Source organism: Venustampulla echinocandica, assembly GCF_003357145.1.
Source record: "Venustampulla echinocandica strain BP 5553 chromosome Unknown scaffold_0, whole genome shotgun sequence".
NCBI classification, from domain to species: Eukaryota; Fungi; Ascomycota; class Leotiomycetes; order Helotiales; family Pleuroascaceae; genus Venustampulla; species Venustampulla echinocandica.
This window is the reverse complement of record NW_022474205.1, coordinates 5,583,690-5,600,599: the sequence shown is the minus strand read 5'-3', so window position 1 is coordinate 5,600,599 and position 16,910 is coordinate 5,583,690. Positions and strand designations below refer to the sequence as shown.

Genomic DNA, 16,910 nt, shown 5'->3' with positions numbered 1-16,910 from the left:
AGATTATATAATACTTAGCCATTCTATCCTAGGTTATTAGCAAAGCTTATCTTATACCAAGGTCTCAGAGCTCTATTAATACGATTAGTCGCCCGCCCTACTTAGTCGCCCGCCTGAAGGAAGAGGCCCGGAGAGCCAGGTAGGCCGATTTTCTGGCCAAGTGTACTTCACAGTTACCAGTCTGCTCAGAGCGTCTCGGGCGCCTAGCAAGGGGAGCGAGCACCAGGAACAACTACTTTGCACATACTACGTTTACTACCCATCTACACTTATATGATACAGGATAATAGCTACCTTGTAGGTAGCTGCAATGATAATTGCAGCGGCACACGGAGCCTAGGTGGCAGTTTCTGCAGTTTTAAATTGCTGACTGCATACCAGTAGCAATCTTTACAGCTCCGACCCAGTACTCCGTAGGCCTCTTCCAGGGACTGATAAGCCCTAGTGTATGAAGTACAGCCTCCCCCGAAGCACAGAGGCTGCTATCTCGTTAGCAAAAGCCCTATTAGATCCCCTGCCCCGTTAATCAATGATTGATCAGGCTACAGCCAATCCCCCAGTGCTTACTTCGTAGCCTCATGAAGAGACTGCGCCTGGTACCCCAATTACAATTCTCGGTATGCGCCCGCTTACAACACTTAAAACACCGCCACAAAACCTGAAGGCCACCATGTCACAGAAGCTGACCTCAGATAAATATATCTAGGTATCCTATCCATGGAATATCTCTTTTCCTCTCCCGGCTCCAGACCCGCTCATTCAATGTTAAAATTGACCTCGCGTTGGGTGTTGGTCCTCTCGCCTCTGTTGGACAATGGCCTTCCGTCAAAGCTGGGCCCAAGGGGACGACGCGCGACTTGGTGCTACTCAACATGATTATATTTATGACCAGCCGTATGGCTCCGGCCACAATAGCTCGGATGATATAATTCGCAAGAATCCAATTGTCGACAGCTATGAATTGAATTCTATGAGTGCCGATCCAAATCTTGGGTTGATGGGCAAGGCCGGCCATGCCCAGTTGAATGAGAGAGCGAGGCCAGGTGATGCTACCTTTGCCTCTCCCTATCTCCCAAAGCTATGGACGCCGTTTTTCCTCCGCCGACTGGTGCTCTTAGGATTTGCTGCCATGTTCTTCGGTCTCATGCTCATCTTGGGGATCTTGTACGGAGTATCACAAAAGCAGCTTGGCCTTAGCACGGTAACCCCAAGCTTGTATTATCTCTGGCGATATGGGCCAACAGCAGGTATACCTTCTAGTCAAGTTAAGCTAGGAAACCTTTATAACTAACTATAAAACAAAGTATTCGCACTGATTGCCGCTTTCTGGGGCCAAATCGAGTATCGCACCAAACAACTCGCCCCATGGAAGAACATGGCCGATAGCCCTCAAGTCGTAGACCGGAGCCTGCTGCTCGATTACGTATCCCCTATCAATGTGGGCGTCTTCTATCGCTCGGTCCGGATGAGGGACTGGGCAGTCGCAGCCGCCGTCACAGGATCTTTTCTGATCAAACTCATTATTATTGCATCTACTGGCCTCTTTGCAGATAATTTCGTCCATCTGAATATAGAAGTGACTGACCTGCCTGTCTTGGATCGGTTTAAACCAGGGAGTTTGAACATGAGCAATTTAAATTCGAGACCTATACATCGGATTTACGGCGTCAGGGCCCTCAATATGACCTATCCAGCCGGCACAACGGCTCAGCATGCGTTCACCAATATTGATACCTCTCCTAGTAAGTCGATTTCTTATGGCCCCTCAAGGCATTTGTATATGCTATAGAGAATACTTGGCCGCCGTTTGAAGGATTTCTTTAAGGCTGATGGAACTATTATGTACCTCTATGGCATTGGTCCCGCACCGGTTGGATTCGTGACTCGGTGTATAATTATTTATGGCTTATAATAGGTCGCGAATGATATTTACTTACAATTGCTATGCTGATATTTCTTAGTCGACGACAGGGTATCGTCTGTCAATGCAACATTAGATGTTTTTACATCAACGGTGCGGTGCGAGCTGGCAAATATCGATCGAATCGATACCCACACAGTACAAGGCTCGTCAGGCGTTGTCATGCTTCCCAATGGAACTAGACAGGACATTCCTCTATTAGATCCTAGCAAGATCAATCTCACTCTCAGCCTCTCTTCACCAAGCTGCCATTATTCTACGCAATACATAGCTCCCGTTGATGATGTGTTCGAAATCTTAGATGTTACACCCAAGAGCGATTGCGCGGACCACGGACGGTTTCTGTACATCTACGGAATTACCACTATCAACACTACACAATCGGATGTGGACAGAAAGTTGGTTGATGCACAATATTTCCTATGCTTGCCTCAATACTCAATCCTGCCCGGCAACGTTCTCCTGCATGTCAACACATCGGCTAGTCCACTGGAACCCGAGATCTCGTTCCCTCCTACATCCAAACCTCTGCAGGATGGGGCCTCAGCTATATATTTTGTCCAAGCAATGTCGAAGATGTTGAGTGACAACGGAGCGATTAGAATAGTGAGATATTTAAACGGCAGCACATCGCAGAATGTGACGACTGATTTTCGTGATTCGGGTTTGCTTCAAAACGGTCTGGAGACCTATTTTACGCAAGTTATTACACAAATGGCTTCCATCTATCATCGAGTAGCTGCCAAGAATGATACCACCGGGACACTCGATATAGCAGAATATAGGTTGCATCTGCAGACCTTCTCGTTCGTCGTTATTGAAGTAATGTGCGGTTTACTTGTGGCCCTCTCCGTATCGTTGGCATTGCGCGCGAAGAATACTGTGGTATCAAGAGACCCTGGGCCTATTGGTGGCCTCGCCGCCATTGTGAGTCGCAGTGGCCGACTTGAGAGCACGCTACATCAGTCAGGGAGTGCGAGCCTTTCTTCAACTCGGAATATCCTAGGTTATTCGCGCTTTAGCACAACGACATCGGCGACTGGGCCTCCTCATGGGTTTGCAATATTGCCCACTATACCCGACTCGTCTGAGTCTAAGAAAGAACCCGAAGACGATACGAACATGTGCTGGTACCGCCCGTGGACCACGACGTTTGGCGCGAAAATAGCACTTGTGACGCTTCCATTAATGATCGTCGCGGCACTGGAAGTGTGCTATACCGCATCCCGCAGATCCAATGGGTTGAGCCAGCTCGGTCCAGATACATGGGTTAGACTTGCGTATACCTACATTCCGACTTCGATCCTCGTATGCCTTGGGCTCTGCTTCGGTTCTCTCGACTTCACAACGAAAATGTTCCAGCCATATAAAGCATTGCAGCATGGGGGTATGCCTGCTGAAGCCACAATAAATGTTGACTATCACAGCAGAGTTGGCCTGCATGCGCTGTGGTCAGCCTTAAGGTTGAAGCATATCCCGGTTATTTCAATCTCCCTGGCAATGGTGGCCGCTCCCTTCCTTAGCATCATCACCAGCGGTTTGTTCTCGACCGATATCCTACCTCAGTCAACAGACCTGAATGTTATCAAACAAGATGCATTTTCCTTGGACAACTTCCTTTCGGAATCTGGACTCGCAGACGAGAAGGGCGCTGACCAAGGATTGACTGTAGCGAATCTTGTGATCACAGACAATGTAACTGATCCACAATGGACTCATGGTACTCTTGCGCTGCCGAAATTCAAGATCCCAGATCAAGTCCCCCAAGGTGATGCCCGTGTGCCCATAAACGGAAGCATCCTGACAACCACTCTTCTTGCTACCCGTGGTCTTGCTAACTGCACCATACTGCCTACGGATCAGATAACAAATGCAACTTACATAAATGGGACAGTTGGTTCCAAATCCACGGGAGAGCTGGTTGCCAGCGCGATCCCGCCAAACAAGTGTGGCCGCAGTCACAGCATGGCTTTCAACAACAAAACTATGGACTTCTCAATTCCAGTCATGGACGGGAAGCACTTCGGGAAATGGGAATTCACTGATCGACAAGGCTGGGATAATAAGACATGTCCAACCTTTTGGATCATAAGTGGCCGGGTGGTAAACATGCGGGCACAAGACGTTACGATGCTTTACTGCTCGCCTTACCTTGAACGAGTACAGGCAGAAGTGACCGTAACACTCCCAGATTATGGCATCGACCATGACCGACCCCCTGTTGTCAATGACAACAATAGGACACGAGTAGGTGATGCGACAATGCCTTACCGATGGCAGGAATCTCTATATCTCCCGTTCGTGACCAACGATACTCAAAACATCATGAACATCATCAGCGACGACCTTACGGGAGACGGCTTCTTCGGCGCCCTGACCAAGGGCAAAGACGGCATCCCCATCGCCCAGTTGTCCGGCTCAGACAATTCACCCAAGCTCGCCTCCGCAGTCGAAAACTTGTACGGCAAAGTGATAGCGCAAATCATGAACTTCCACCGTGTGGACCTCTCAAACGCTACCTCCCCCTTACAAGCCTTCCCAGCAACACTAATAACACCCAACCGCATAATCCTGCGCCAAAGCCCCATCTCCACTCGTATTCTGGATGTTCTCCTTATCATCATGGCGATCTGTGCAGCGCTCACATACTGGTTTCTCGACACGACCAAGACGCTCCCCAAGAACCCGAGCAGTATTGGCGCTGTCGCGAGCTTACTCGCTGGTTCGGAGATGCTGAGGATGATTCCTGAGGGTGCAGAATGGGGGAGGGATTACCGGATGTTTGATGGTTGGTTCTTCGGTCTTGGGTGGTGGGGAAGCGGGGACAAGAAGAGATTTGGCGTTGATGTTGGGTCTGGGGAGAAAGGTGGTGAGGGGAATCGATTGATATAATTATTCGCTTACAGCGACGGCGACGGGGATAGATAGACTGGCTACTTGTTTGGCGTTGGTGATAGGTTGAAGATGGTTACATTCAGACACTGCATCGGAGCGGTACTCTGAACTCTCACGATGATGAGTTATGATCTGGGAAGCATAGCATAAGAGGAGTTTGGAATTTTGGGTAATGTATTAATAGGTTGATACCTTGTTGCAGATCTAGATTGACACTTAGATGCTACTTGTATAATTAAATGCTTAAAGGAGATAATATATATTGTATTAACTCTGTTGGTCGTGAATAACCGTCAACAGTCTGTACCACTAGTGCACTGGTGATGCAGTGATAGCTGCGGACTTAGGAGCAACACAATGGAAAGTGGAGATTGCACTAATTTCTAGCCGGTGGCCTACTGGCATTGGATTTGCTTGTATGTTAGTATATAGACGTTGTGTCCCAGCTCAGATTTGTACTTCTGAGCTGGGCCTGAATTTAGTCTCCATTTATATACTGGCCACCCACGACCGATCGGCTACGTGAAACCCATATTTTCGGTTTAGCCAAGATGTTCAAACACAAGTTGGTAGTTGATGTAGCAAGGTGTTCTTAGTGTACCCTAGATATGGGATACAAAGTATGTTTCTTCATATCTTGTCATTTCACATGCATGTGGAGATGAGGGTTAAGCCAGGGAATTTTTCCTTCAAAAGATGCGCTCAAAAAGCGCTCATGTCCTTGCAAGAATGCAATTGGTCAAACTCCGCTCATGCTATATATGAACAAAATCCCATCTGTATCTCGCTCATTAAAATATGACACAAAATTTCATAAAACCCGTTCATTATCCGTCTATGCAAGCCACCGCAACCGCTGCCCCCAAAAGACTGCTCTCCTCAGCATACATTAACTCAATGACGCCTTTTTTACTGCCAGAGGCCTCAACAAGGTCATCGAGTTGCTTCTGACATGACACCCTAAATCCGGGATAGTTCTCGAGGACGGAGCCGTTGTATGCTACTAGGGTGTGTGATGACGACTGTGCGGTGATGGATTCGGCATCGTTTCGTAGCTGCCAAAGCGCATGGATACCGGCTGCGAGGACGCCACATGCGCGGTGGGAGACTAGGGAGGCAATTGCACGGAGAGCACGCATATCTGCTAGCGTGGGTGGGTGTGTAGTTGGGTGGCGGGAGAGGAAGAGTTGCTGTGCAGAGGAAAGCGTGGGGCTTATATCGCTATGGAAAAGCGTTAGTTGGCATTACCGTGTAACAAAACTAGAAAGGCAAACTTACGACTCGATGTGTGATAGTGTTTCGGTTTCTAGCGAATAGGGCTCCTTGAGACTGGGAGGGACAACTCCACCAAACAGACCGGCTGTTTGAATCCCCTCAACCAATATTAGGCGTACAATCTCACCCAGATATCCCCCACTGACGAAATGCTCTAAGGGCTGAAACTCTGGCCGGGGGTGGCCTGCTATTAACGCTTTATCCCATCTGGTATAAGGCAAGATCCCACGGCCGAACATGGAGAGCTCGGTGTTGACGATGACATGTGTAGCTGAATCGTGCCACGAGGCTGGACGAATCCCGAATTTTGGAGGAGAGAATATATGTACTGGAAGATGGACTGCGGCATTCGTGCCAGTGCCTAGAATCACAGCAAAGCGAGTGGTTTGATCCAGATATGCTTTTGAGAGTAAAGTTGCCGACGAGTCGTTAACGATAGCATTTAGTTGCACATTAAGACCTTTTCTTGAACACGAATCTTGGATGAGGTCACCTAGATCGTGTCCCAGAAGCCCATGGGCCGCTAGGAATCCTTTGCCCATTCCCTGGAGAAGTCCACTTCGAAGGGAAGTCTGTCTAAGAATTGGTCAGCTGACTTTTCTCCCAACATCATGGGAGGGCCTTACTCAATGGGGAATGACCATGACATCCCCATGGATAGGGGTACTTCTGACATATCGTGACCCTCTTGCTGCCCTGACAACGTCTCCCCCATGCGCTCCGCCATCCAGTCAAAGAACAACATCCCTTTGAGCTGCTTGACGTCGTTCGTAATTTTAAATGAATCCCTCTTCAATATAGTGGTCCCTATGCTTTCGGATTTCCGTCCCGAGAGCTCAATCAGGGCAATTCTGAAAGTCGAACCCCCTACATCTAGAGCAAGATACGTCCCCCGCTCATCGCCGCTTGGAAGCTGATGGTTGTACGACGGGAGCATGTTCAAAGGATTGTCCAATAAGCTTTCTCCAAACTGGTCCCTCAACCCGTTAGATAAGGCCATTAGCACCGACGACTTTTTTGATTCTTCGAAGGCCTTGGCCACATCAACCAAGAATGGCGACAACAACAAGACCTTCCCCCCACATATAGCGCCGTCTTCGTCGACATTCTCCCCCTTGATAACTGGCGGAGAAATCCATATATTGAAAATAGTTTGAAGTAGGGATTTCGTCCTCAACAGGCTCTTGATAATTGCGGCATAGAAGGCCTGGCGTACCTTATACATTGTAGCAATGAAGGGCTGCATCTGATCGGACATCGATACATATAAATGCTTTTGGTCTGTGTACCTTGCGGTTATGGGATGCGGCTAAAGTAGCGTGAGGACGAAGGGCGGGTTGTTGCAGTCTCCATACTCTGCCTACGCCATTCACAGTTGCAGTTGCAGGTGTGGGGTTGGGTGGTCGTGTTGAAGATTTTTGGGCTGGGTCCATGAACCAAAGACCAGATGGAGGCGTCAATTCAATGTCAAACGGACGGCAGCACCACAGAGTCCAACTCGGCAGGTCAACAGAATTACGAGGCGCACCGAGATAGGGTTGGCTTGGCCCCGTCGGGGATGGGGGAGACAGGAGGCCAAGTAACATGTAAAAAAGAGGATAGCAGAGGTAGATTTGCCAGCTCTGTCGGGGTGAATAGATGCGAACCCTTATTGCGCCATCAGAACCCAGGAGTTGATAGGGCGAGTACGAGCAAAACGCGTAGGGAGTAGGTAACCTTCAAAGTTCAAGACCCAACCCAGAGCTATTTCAGGTCTCTCCACCCTGCCTCCCTGCCTCCCTGAAGGCCGAAACAGAAGCAGATGGGACGGATGTCTGAGACAAAACCGCGAGGACTGGGTTTCTGCAACCGTCGCCAGGTGGACTGGTCCCGCTGGTCCAGACATCCCGAGTGGCCGTTGGGGGCGCATACGAAGTGCTCCGGAGGAAGCCCCATTCACTGCTTAGTATGTACCTGTATTTTGAGGGAGCCTGCGCATCACTCTCTCATCTGCGTGGCTACAGGATGCCTAAGGTGCCCTGTACCTGGTGATCCCATCGACTTTCCTCGGGGCCAGCCTGGGAGACGCACCGCGGCGGGCACCACCAGCGGCCCGTGTCCATGTCGCTGTATGCCAATCGCAGGCGCTAGCTGGGTTTCGTGGCAATGGAATGGATTGCGATGCGATGGGAGCTGTTCGATGGAGCAGCGCGTTGGGCGGAGAAAAGGTGGAAGGCAACGTTACAATATACTCGTACTTCGTATTGTCAGGTTGATGTATCTAATATCACTGTCCCTGTCGGTAGAGGGGCGCCGCATCCTGCCATTCTGCCAGGCGCGGCCGCCTTTGTCTCGGGCGGTGACTGCCCCGATCGCCGGTACTTCGCCGCTACTACAACACCCGCCATGATCCATCCTCCATCGCCATCGTCCTCCACTCCAGATGCAACCTCAACTCGACCTCGACCTCGCCGTCAGTCGCCAGTCGCCAGTCTCCAACGGGCCCAAAACGGCCATCCCAGCAGAGCCCAGAGCCCACTGCCCACTGCCCACGAGGAGGAAAACCTAAATTCGACCTATGCTCCGTAGCCAGCGAAAACTCACCCATCCCCAATCACCGAGTCAGGTATGCGAGCTCCAAGTGGGATTTACCGCTCAAGTGAAGTGAACCCAACGACGGCTTCGACGGAGTATGCCACCAGAGTATTGCAAGCTGCCACTACACTAGTCCTGCCGAGGGTTTCCGCGGGGCAGGTTGACGGCGGCCCCAAGCTTTCCACGAGTACAAACACAGTCAGTCACAGGCACAGATAGCGGGAGGTGAGGTAAGAATGGGGCGTTGGCGGTGACGTTCCATACTCCAACTCTGCACTAGGTGGCAATAAAGAGCTACCCAATCAAGAATGTCGCACCTGTAATGGCCGTGATATTTGGTGGTGGCAGGAGGTCATTAAGCTTCAAGAGGTTCTATTTCGCCCTTGTATCCGTATCATTTTTCTCTCGTTGTTGTATTCTAGCATTTCTCACGGTACATCTTCCACTTCCAAAACTTACCTCTACTCTGTGCCTCTATTGATCTCTACATCTCTACACTCGGCTTAAAGAACCTTGCTCTCCAAAGCCACTATCAAAATGAGGCTCATTATCAGAGACGACCCCGTGTCGGCGTCATCGTACATCGCCAACTACATCATCGGTAGGCTTATCTCTTGCTATCTTTGCAATTTACATAAGTTCTAATAGATCTTTAAAGAGAGGATCAATAACTTCAACCCCACCAAAGAGCACCCTTTTGTGCTCGGCCTGCCAACTGGATCCAGTCCCGTTAGCGTCTACAAAGTCCTCGTCGAGAGATATAAGGCCGGAGATGTATCTTTCGAAAATGTAGTCACATTCAATATGGTACGGTGTTTGTCGCCTTGGATGTACCTTTCATGGAGCTGATACCCGCGTCTAGGATGAATATATCGGCATCCCTCGTGAACACCCCCAGAGTTACCACACGTATATGTACGACCATTTTTTCTCCCACGTCAACGTCCACCCGTCCAATATCCACATCCTGAACGGAAACGCAATCGACCCTGAAACAGAGTGTGTACAATATGAGGCCGCAATCAAAGCCGCTGGAGGTATTGATTTATTTCTCGGTGGCATTGGCCCGGATGGACATATTGCGTTCAATGAGCCAGGATCCTCGCTACTATCGCGCACAAGAGTTAAGACTCTAGCTTATGACACCATTCTTGCCAATAGTCGATTCTTTGGAAACGATTTGGAAAAGGTGCCTAAGATGGCGTTGACGGTTGGCGTTCAGACTATATTGGAAGCACGGGAGGTGGTGATCATTATCACTGGAGCACACAAGTCTATGGCGCTCAAGAAGTGTGTTGAGGATGGAGTCAATCACATGTGGACGCTTTCAAGCCTACAGCTCCACCCACACCCGATGATTGTGGTTGACGAAGATGCAACATTAGAACTTCAAGTTAAGACAGTCAAGGTAGCTACCCCTGGTTTTGGTGATACCTTTATTTCACTGACATCATTTCCTAGTATTTCAAATCCATCGAGGCCGTTGCCACCTCCCAAGGCTTCGAGCAAATCCTCCCTAGCAAAGTTCGCACTGGCCCACGCCCGCGCGCAATAGCGAAGAAAATCGGGGCCGGGCCAGAAATTCAAGAACCAGGCATCCTGGAACCCCAACCGGTGACAAGCACCCTGTTGACTGCTCCCGCGAATGAGTATCCTGTGCGTAGTCATACACCAGAATTAATCCCCGATCGGATGGGCAGCCGAATCACGGCGCACTGATCGGTATCGATGTGATAAAGAACAGGTTGGCACGGCTTATTTAGCGTTTTCGTGGGTTGATATTTCGGAGTAGGCGGTTTTATACACAGCTATAAAGATTGGAATTGAAATTGGCTTTTGCTTTTGGGTATATAGTATCATGGGATGTTAAATTACTAGGCTATATAAACTGCATGGTCTCCCTGTGTACGATAAAAGGATTAAGCTGGTACTGGCTTGTGTTTAAATGAAGGCATATATTACTTTTAGAGCGTGCTGAGCCGGTACTTGAAAGCAAATGCCTAGGGCTTAGAAATTGTTCTCCATTTTCCCCGCAATTATTCCACGTGTGCAATGACTGCTTGCATAAAGGACTTTTTCCGGAGTCCGTATAGAGACTCCACGTTTCTTTTCTCCGCCAGTCCTCGATAGTGTGCCGTTTCTACCGAGGGTATGGGGTATTATACTTCCTCACGACGGTGTCTATACTACTAGGGATATCCTGCTTTTTCAAAAAAAACAGATACTGACCTCCTTGGACATGATGAGCTTAAGATTGAACAAGGGTGGTACTGGCAGAATATTCCTTGCTATTTGGAATTTCTCCTCGCGCGGGTTGAAACCTGCCTTCAATTGCCGCTGCATGCAGCTGAGGTATCCTTCAATAGCCATTACAAAAAGGCTCATCTGGTTTCTGGACGATACTTCCGGCATTGCCACCTACCATAATAGGTGAGGCTGATAGGGTCCTTTACCGCGCTGTTAGTGATCTTGTGAAGGAAGTATTGAAAACGTACTGTGTGGCGAAGCTCACTGATGCAAACATGAACAAAATCTTATTGCTACCTGTCGGATTTATTTAGGAGTTCATACTTGTTTAAGTTTCAGTGGTTCTAAGCCTCGTATAATTCAAACCTATCAAATACCTTGCCTCAAATTCCAGACCTAGATCAATTCTCCACTCTTCATCTTAGGTTGCCCAATATCTTCTTCAATAGCCACAAACCAGTGTGTTGAGTCTAAGATCATATGCAATCCTCTAGTCTGTCAAACACCTTACTTCCAAATTTCCACACCTGATCAATTCTCAAATTCTTCATCCCACTCTCATCAATTTCTTCGTCGATAATTACCAGATCGGCATCGGCATCACCTTCTAAACTCCCTTTGACGCCGCCGAGGCCGAGCATTGCCGCTGGTGTTGCGGTAACTGCCTTGAGCGCCTGGGGAACGCTGGCTCCCGACCAATTGAGGAAGTTTGTCACACATTCTATTAGCGTGATTGAGCTACACCGTCATCAGCATCAGACCTTCAGGTTGAAATTTCAATCGTAAACTCACCTCCCAGCAATTTTATTTGTTCCCTCCAAGGTTAAGCTTGGCCCCGTCTTCACCAGCCTCTCCCCGTCGTTATTCCATTCGTACACCCCATCCGGCAATCCCACAAGATGCATGGCATCTGTCACGAGAATGAACCCATCGGGATGCGCGTTGAACGCTATCTTGATGCTTGTTGGATGGAGATGGATGCCATCTGCGATTACACCAAAATATGGCCGCGGAAGGCTCTCTGCTAAACCAAGAACGCCGAACACGCCCGGGTTTCGGTGGTGCAGCGGGCGCATGGCGTTGAATAAGTGCGTTATCATGGTTCCGCCCGCCGCAACGGCGGCGGATGCCTCCTCGTACGTTGCCTCCGTGTGGCCCATCGAGTAAATGATTCCCCTTGATATGAGCTCGGGTATGGTTTGCGTCATTTTAGCAATTTCTGGTGCAGCGGTGATCTTTCTGATTTTGGGAGGCAGCAGAGCCCCGTCTATTGGACTAACAGTCGGGTATATATTCGAAGCGCCATACATTTTTTCCAGGTCTGAGAAGCCATTGACAGCTGGGACAATGACCTCGACGGGATGGATGCCATTCTTGGTTGGGCTTATGAATGGGCCTTCGCAATGTGCACCAAGGGACTCAGCCCCATCTTCTGCCCGCCGTGGACCGCCAGATGGTCCAAGAAATGGGAGTGCCTGATGGTAGACTTCTGGGCGGGAGGAAGTGAGGGTTGGGAGGTAAGAGGTGACTCCTGTTTGGACGAGGGACTTGTTGACTTGTTTCAAGACCTTCCCATAGCTTGAAACATCGTCTGGTATCGTGGAGAAGTTGAACCCAAAGGCACCATTCAGTTGGACGTCAATAAGACCTGGGGATATAATTCGTCCGCCAAGGTTTATTATGTTGTCTGGCACTTCGTGTTTGCCGTAGAAGACCTCTTGACTCCGTACGATCTTTCCTGTCTCAGAGCTCACCCATAGATCCTGCTCCACTAGCTCGTCTCCTTTGACTAATCTGCAATTCGTGAATTTGGTAATTCTCTCATTGCCTGTTGGAATCGCTGACGGCATCGTGACTTGAGAGCTCTGCGAGGAGAAAGAATAGATAAATTGAGGAAAGAGGATGAATTTCGCGGCGTTACACGGCGATCAATCTTTGAGGACTACATCATGAATGACATAGCAAAACCCGCAGAGCTTCGACCTACCTTCTAATATCATTCTCGAAGGTCGGTGGTGGTTTAGCGCTAACCCGCCACACAACGATAGTGATGGCGACTCAAGTCTTAGCGGCACAAGTGACGTTAATTCATACCCACGGTGACCACTGCAGGGTGGAGAGCGGTACCCGTGAGCAAGTGGTCGAGAATCGGGGAGGCGACATGGCGGGGAAGAGAAGATATCATCGAGTTAAGAGATGTAACGTCTCATCGGCAGGATCGGCGCCACAGGCTTTGTTCTGCCGGGGCAGGCTCTTCACAGGAACGTTGTGACTCGTACCAAATATCAACCTTTCGTTGTAAGCACCACGGCCAGTCGATACATAGCGATCTGGCAATTTGGAAGCTCTACCAGCTCCATAATTGTTGGACTTGGGATTTGAAGCCGAGATAATGTCCGAGAATGCCTACCTGCCAGTGCTGAGTCGCGTTGCGGGAGGTAAGGATTTATATTGCGATGGGCTAAAAGAGTAATAAAGATCCAACTTGAAGGTCATTTTGTTAAATTATAAATAATTAAAATAATTAAAATGATTCGAATGATTCAAATGATTAAATTAAACTGTAAAGTTTTTAATTTAATTAAATATTATAGCACGTGTTCTTTACATAACGTACGCTTTTATAGTAGTCTGTATATAATTTAAGCTTGTTACTTTTTTATAGAGAGTTTAAATCGAAGTACTTATTACTACTAGTATTATTATAAAAGCGGCTTATTATAGAGCTTAGCTCTCTAGAACTGGAGGTAAAAAATACTAAAAGAATATCACGTGACATAATCACGTGATGACGGTAAGATCAGTGTCGAGTTCTAGATTCGTTTATTGTTTCCGAGGCAACTTAACGTGGCTGGAATGTCAGCGACCTGGAACACGTTAAACCTTCAGCCTCTTCTTCAAACACTAAGGTCTTCTAGCCACATACAGCTTTGATAAACCCCTACCTTTTGCACGAGTGCAGCTGCGGTATAAAGAAACCCAACTGGATCAAATCTAGACCGCTGTTCAACGCCACCCTTCGATATTGTGTTACTTGCTTAGATCCTCCTCGATTTGTGTTGCATCTCGTCGTACCTCCACTGCTTCTCGCATTGTTTCAGCATTCATCATCCGGATTCTTTTACCGCAAATCATCCTAGCCATAATGCGTTACAATATATATGAGTGAGCTGGAAGATCTGTTCGAGCCAGCCGGACGGATAATCAGCGCATGCTTGTAAAATGCTGTAAGATTTGGTCATCTTACTCCAAGGACACAAACTTTCAAGATGGCCTTCAACCGTACCATCTCCAGCTCCAAAATATTATTGGAAGGGTTCTAGCATTCTAGCCAACGATTTTATCGAACCCCGCGGACCGCCGCAGTTACTACCGGAACAGAGAGGTTCGAAGGAATCATATTTGCACATCAGCGGACATTCACCGTGGCGGACGACAGAGGAGCATTGCGATCTCAGAAATAAGATCATTCCCTACCCGCTATTGCTGGGTATCCAACGTCTAAAGTATGTTATTTCGTGAACGACTCACGCTTTACCAATTGGCCCGGGCGTTATGGTGGAGGGATTGCCGTGAGGGGCAACTTCCTCACTATTCTAGCTTTCGCTTGGGCATATATTTTATCATCCCGCTGGGTAGAGATGCAACAGTCCGACGCTGCAGTACATATCTCCGCACAACAACATGACCGTATTCTCTATTTGGCTCCCGAGGCCAATTGGATATATGAACGTGCTGAAAAGTCCGCAGACAAACTTCATATCGATCTCGGAAATGTCAACGATAATGCAGCGCGTTGGTGGGCCGCGATTTTAGCCCCAGGCGAAGGTTGGCGAGCAGAAATCACTCGAAATGCCACCGTTTACCGATTCCTATAGACGATATGCATAGCGGCCACTCAAGTCTTCAGTATACGAAGGTCAGGACACCATGAAACCCCTTCCAGGGGCCCATTTGTTCCACCATCATCAGAGGCGGCCTTGAGATATCTCTCCGACTTTATTATACGTCACTATGCCGACAGCCAATGCTCCGTGGCCCTGGCTGCAGCTTTGACTTTTCCGTTCCTTGGTACTAGAAGCGCGAAGTTCCCATTGCCAAATATGTTACCGCAAAGCACTTTGCCAACAGGCTCGCTCTACTCGCCATTTACCGATGGTCACCAGAAGAAAGGGACAGTTTGAGAAGAAAGCAAGCTACTTTGTTACTAGACGACCTCGAGCTGTAATATGCGTGGGATGTATGCTCTTCCTTGCGGCTCTTCCTTCGATCCTCAAGTCCCTGGTAACCTTGTTCGTCCATGGTTTCAACCAATTATAGAAATCATTAACCCGTTGGTTAAAACATGGATTTTGAAAGTATTGCGATAGTTATAGGCAGACGACAACCTAAGCTGGCAACGTTATGGATGGGGGCCGCCGTTAGCGGAATGGCAGATCCTATCTTGCAATGGGCTTGAACAGCGCTAACAGTAATCGAGCTACACGCTGCTGCATGGACTGCCACTACAAATTCATTCATTAGCCTCATATATGACGACCCGTGCGGACACGAGGACCAGGAAATTCGTCGTTCAGATGAGTGCTGCTTGCTTTTACTTACAGAGGCTGAGGACTATACTCGGCTTCCTATTTGTTCTTGGAAGCCATTCGGAAACATAGCATTGTGTGATACTAAGATCGAAGTCCGAAAACACAGGAAATGTACGGGACACCATCTGCAATACGTTAGCTGGTCCTGGGATTTGCGCAACGACACTGAGTTGGAAGATCCAGGCTTTACTGTCGATACACAATATAACGACTCGAGTGCAAATGCGATTGAATACCATTCTGCAGATCTACTAGATGAGCGGGGTTTAAAGGATGAGATGCTGTCAGAGAATCCGACTCGTAGTATATTTGGCTGGCTGCAGAATTCGGGCTGGCCAAAGGGCGAGAAGCAGATATGTTGTCACTCATGGATTGGGTTTGATTAATCAGACGAGAATTTGAGAATACAGGGAGTGATGATGGAGGCGTCGACAATAACACACAAGCTGTTAGGGTATGGCTAACGGAACAGTTCATGACAGGCTGGTGTTTTGATATGGAAAGAGTATAGAATGAATAAGGCAAGTCATCTCTGCCCAGCGAAACTCCTATCCAACAGTTGTAATTCCTTTGCTGTGTGATGCCTCTGCCGATCTGGGAATGGTGATCTCTGGAACACTAGCTCACATGAGCTTCTCGCGCAAGTCCATGACTCAAACGTTCAATCAGAATTGAACGCACCCTTTTTATCTCGTGGTATTAGTGTTCTGACTGCAGACTGCGGACTGTAGTGATGCTGAAGTTGAACCGGCGTTAACACAATATTGGCGCGAACGCGGAGCTGTTAGCACAGTCCCGAAAAAGTCCCTAATTGGGTAAATAATAATGAGCACGATGCCTTCGATCTCAGGAGCTTGAGAGCATAAAATCGTTATGATGAAGAAGGAAGCCTCCTGAGTACTTTTCTTGCAAACCCCCATATTCAAGTACGCTGCCTCTCTGAGTTTAGATGTAGTAGCGTTACCTGCTCTCCAAAAGCTTTTCAACCTTACACGAGCTTTTTGAATTTTATTAAGTCCATGGCGAAGAGTTTCAAACTGAATCGAAGGCGTTGCAGTTTTCAATTTTATCAAAACATATCCAATGTTATAATTATATTAAACTTGTAGGGAGTCCTACTTTCTCACCACATCCCAATAGAAATCAACAAGTGCCTTCGGGTTTACTCTATCCATAAGAGGCACTATCCTCAGGAAGCTTTGGGTTGCTTCCGCAAATACTGTACCACAGTGACCCAGAGGCTCACCAGCAAGAGTCTGGACCATTTTAGACCACGTTTCAGAGACCCTTGGGGAATTTGGGTTCTAGAACTCATTTAGATCTCTACAAGAGGCGCAAGGAGCTGCCGCTCAACCGTTTGTTTTGTCACTACGTCGACGAAATCCTTCTGCTCGTCCTGTCAAATA

At 48.3% G+C, this 16,910-nt stretch overlaps 6 protein-coding genes across 6 annotated transcripts; 4 read left to right on the top strand and 2 right to left on the bottom strand.

Annotated features, from left to right (window-relative positions):
* Positions 1 to 814: 814 nt before the first annotated feature.
* BP5553_01727 (uncharacterized protein) lies at positions 815 to 4,813 on the top strand (the record flags this gene model as incomplete). Its single annotated transcript, XM_032010350.1, has 3 exons — positions 815 to 1,247; positions 1,305 to 1,742; positions 1,962 to 4,813. 3 exons carry the CDS (start codon positions 815 to 817, stop codon positions 4,811 to 4,813), a joined length of 3,723 nt encoding a protein of 1,240 aa, XP_031874404.1.
* Positions 4,814 to 5,643: 830 nt separating this feature from the next.
* BP5553_01726 (Phosphotransferase) lies at positions 5,644 to 7,337 on the bottom strand (the record flags this gene model as incomplete). The annotated part of the gene is made up of 3 exons (XM_032010349.1): positions 5,644 to 6,037; positions 6,095 to 6,667; positions 6,718 to 7,337. 3 exons carry the CDS (start codon positions 7,335 to 7,337, stop codon positions 5,644 to 5,646), a joined length of 1,587 nt encoding a protein of 528 aa, XP_031874403.1.
* An 899-nt stretch (positions 7,338 to 8,236) lies between these two features.
* On the top strand, positions 8,237 to 8,659 carry BP5553_01725 (uncharacterized protein; the record flags this gene model as incomplete). The annotated part of the gene is made up of 1 exon (XM_032010348.1): positions 8,237 to 8,659. The coding sequence occupies one exon, from the start codon at positions 8,237 to 8,239 to the stop codon at positions 8,657 to 8,659; it is 423 nt and encodes a 140-aa protein (XP_031874402.1).
* A 543-nt stretch (positions 8,660 to 9,202) lies between these two features.
* On the top strand, positions 9,203 to 10,384 carry BP5553_01724 (Glucosamine-6-phosphate isomerase; the record flags this gene model as incomplete). Its single annotated transcript, XM_032010347.1, has 4 exons — positions 9,203 to 9,266; positions 9,324 to 9,472; positions 9,528 to 10,073; positions 10,127 to 10,384. The coding sequence occupies 4 exons, from the start codon at positions 9,203 to 9,205 to the stop codon at positions 10,382 to 10,384; spliced, it is 1,017 nt and encodes a 338-aa protein (XP_031874401.1).
* A 924-nt stretch (positions 10,385 to 11,308) lies between these two features.
* Positions 11,309 to 12,762, bottom strand: BP5553_01723 (uncharacterized protein; the record flags this gene model as incomplete). Its single annotated transcript, XM_032010346.1, has 3 exons — positions 11,309 to 11,382; positions 11,424 to 11,650; positions 11,705 to 12,762. 3 exons carry the CDS (start codon positions 12,760 to 12,762, stop codon positions 11,309 to 11,311), a joined length of 1,359 nt encoding a protein of 452 aa, XP_031874400.1.
* Positions 12,763 to 14,553: 1,791 nt separating this feature from the next.
* Positions 14,554 to 14,790, top strand: BP5553_01722 (uncharacterized protein; the record flags this gene model as incomplete). Its single annotated transcript, XM_032010345.1, has 1 exon — positions 14,554 to 14,790. One exon carries the CDS (start codon positions 14,554 to 14,556, stop codon positions 14,788 to 14,790), a length of 237 nt encoding a protein of 78 aa, XP_031874399.1.
* Between the last annotated feature and the right edge of the window lie 2,120 nt (positions 14,791 to 16,910).